This window comes from Lotus japonicus, chromosome 1 (genome assembly GCF_012489685.1).
Source record: "Lotus japonicus ecotype B-129 chromosome 1, LjGifu_v1.2".
In the NCBI taxonomy this organism is placed as follows: domain Eukaryota; kingdom Viridiplantae; phylum Streptophyta; class Magnoliopsida; order Fabales; family Fabaceae; genus Lotus; species Lotus japonicus.
The window spans coordinates 117,430,233-117,432,971 of NC_080041.1; the positions used below are offsets into that span (position 1 = coordinate 117,430,233).

Below are 2,739 nucleotides of genomic sequence, written 5' to 3' on the forward strand. Positions count from 1 at the left end.
GGGATGTTGTCCTAAATCCAGCAAAGAACCGACCCCTCATGTGTGCGGCAGCCCACATCATCCTCCTTCATATAATTCCTGAACCCAAACATTTTCTTCAAGCCTAAACTTTGCAACAATCGCAGCCCATTGATCTTCAAACTCAGACACATCAAACTCCGTAAACATGCATTTCCTTAGCTAGTAATGAATTCAGGTATATGCACATGTTTCTAGCATTATCAAGATGTGCCATGCACATAATCTATGTGGGCATTTGGAACACTTGCTTTATGGCCGCTTTCATTGCTCTGTCACCATCAGTAATAACAGACATAGGTGCTTTTCCTTTCATAGCTTCTAAAAACCTCTCAAGTAACCACACATACGTTTCTATCTTCTCATTCGAAACCAGAGCAGTAGCAAAAATTGTGCTTTTGTGTGATGATTGACTCCACAAAATACAACAAAGGGCATTTGTATCGATTCTTTCCATACGTGGCATCAAAGGCGACAACATCACCAAAATTTGATAGTTTAGCGACTTATCCCATCACTCCAGAAAAGGCGATCAAGATTTCCATCTTCATTAGCAATGTGCCGACAATACAGTAATGGATCTTTGCTTCCCATCCCACTAATATAACTTATTGCAAATTCCGCATCACTTTTCGATGGCTCATCCTTCTTCTTCTTTCTCCTCTGTCTTCCTTGAACATTGTACATATTTTCTTTCGAAAATCTAACCTTTTGAAATCCCCCAGTTTGGTTGGCAAATGTGCTGTGGATATGAGGAGTACTTACACCAGCCCGTGACATGTTGTTCATATGCAGAATATCTGACTCATTCATTTTCCTGTGGGCTGCTATCATGCCACACATTTTATCCTCTTCCAACACATGATTATGCACATCGGTAAACAGTTTTGCATACCACCGACCATTTGAAGTATCCACATGTACCCGGAATTTCGCCGTGCACCCACACCTGAAATCTGACCTTGGTTCACGCTGACGCTTATCCATAGTCAAACCCCTGTCTTCACGCAAGCCTTCTTTATGACAAACGAAATTGCGCTGTATAAGTAATCCCTCCTTGTTGTGAATCTTTCTGCTTTTCCTCACGGCAAACCCATTTACTCGTCCATACCAGTGGTAGAAAAGATAAGCCACCTCACTATCCAGAAACTCATAATTCATCAAGTCAAGGGGAACCAACTGTTTTAGATCAATGCCAAGTATATCTTGCAAGTTATCAATCTTCACCATACCTTGAACAGCATTAGGCAATGACACATTTATGTCCTCAACATCGGCGTTATCATCTTCTTCAGCATCACTGTTCATCTCATCTCCATAACCATAGAAATGGTCTGACAAATTTGAGGAATCTGAATCACTGTATGGTGACTCATTCATATCAGGCTGGTCATAATCTGAGTATTGATCCTCTTCATTATAATCTGACCCGTACTGTGTACCATCATCAGTTGTCATTTCATCATTGCCCTGTAGATAAATACCGTAGATTGGTTGAATAATCATCAAGTTTAAATTAAGGCTTTATCACTCAATACACAACATCAACTTAACAAACCTGAATTGAATTTTCTTCATCACTCAAATCCATTCCTCCTCTAATGCCCTTTTCAAAACCACTCCCTGTTAGGAAACAGAATATATGTCATCAGCAGATTCCCAAAAGCTTTGAACAGCAACAGTTATTTCCACTACTTAGTAAACATAATTGGAATCTTTAGTTGGACTACAATAGGGTAAATGTATCAGGGGACTGTAATGCTATATATAAATAAATAAAAATACACCAATAAACAGTAACAGAAAAAATTGTTTATTTGGTTTCAAGTAAGACTAAACATAGATATTTATAACAAAAAATAAAGCCACAAATAAGAACCCAACAAACCCTAAACATGGAAACACAAACAAGACATTGCAGTTTTAATAACGAATGCTAAATTGTCAAAAGGGGACCCTTATACACTGATACATCATAAGCCCAATTCATTTAATTCACTTGTTAAACAACATATTGGGGATTTCAGACTGGGGGTTTTCAGGATTGTCAGGGTTATGAATTTGATCATCAATAAGCAATCAGGGGCACAAATGTGTTGTCACAAATGTTGCTTAATCTACAGAAAGATGCATCACAGAGACACAAATGCCTGGACTGGGGTTTCGGGAACGACAATATGCACATCAACATCTAATTCAAATTAGGGCTTTTCTTAAACATCAATAACTTCAAATTAGTTTCAAATTGCAATCATTAACTTCAACTAGCAATCAATCGTACAAGACAATAATAAACAAGTACATACCCAGATTTATCCTTCGACGCGATTACTGGCTCGGTGCCTCCTCCACTTCGACGAACGCACAACCCACGCAACCGACTGTGTTTCTCACCGACGAAATCTCTGACAAAGCCGTCGTTACACGAGGACACAACCTAAGAACGATCGATTTTTCCACCATCAAGAACAAAAACCAGCAAGATCAGAAGCTTTCATTTTCGTCTGAGCTGAGAGGTATTTTCACTTTTGTTTTAAGCTGAGGTATTTTGACTTCTATTTTGCCTTTTATTGTTGTTTTATTTAATGATAATGTGGTTACTTTAAGACAAGGAGACCTAATCAGACAACTGTGGGGTGAAATGCAAAATTAGTGTTTTATGACCGGTCAACACACTTTATCAACCTACAACAACAGGTCAAGTCAAACTGCACCACCGTG

The 2,739-nt window shown here is 38.7% G+C and overlaps 1 protein-coding gene across 1 annotated transcript; it reads right to left on the reverse strand.

Moving 5' to 3' along the window:
- Nucleotides 1-516: 516 nt before the first annotated feature.
- Nucleotides 517-2,516, reverse strand: LOC130721216 (protein FAR1-RELATED SEQUENCE 5-like). The gene is made up of 3 exons (XM_057571981.1): nucleotides 2,495-2,516; nucleotides 1,577-1,641; nucleotides 517-1,488 (listed from the first exon to the last, which is right to left on the reverse strand). The coding sequence occupies exons 1-3, from the start codon at nucleotides 2,514-2,516 to the stop codon at nucleotides 517-519; spliced, it is 1,059 nt and encodes a 352-aa protein (XP_057427964.1).
- Nucleotides 2,517-2,739: the final 223 nt, after the last annotated feature.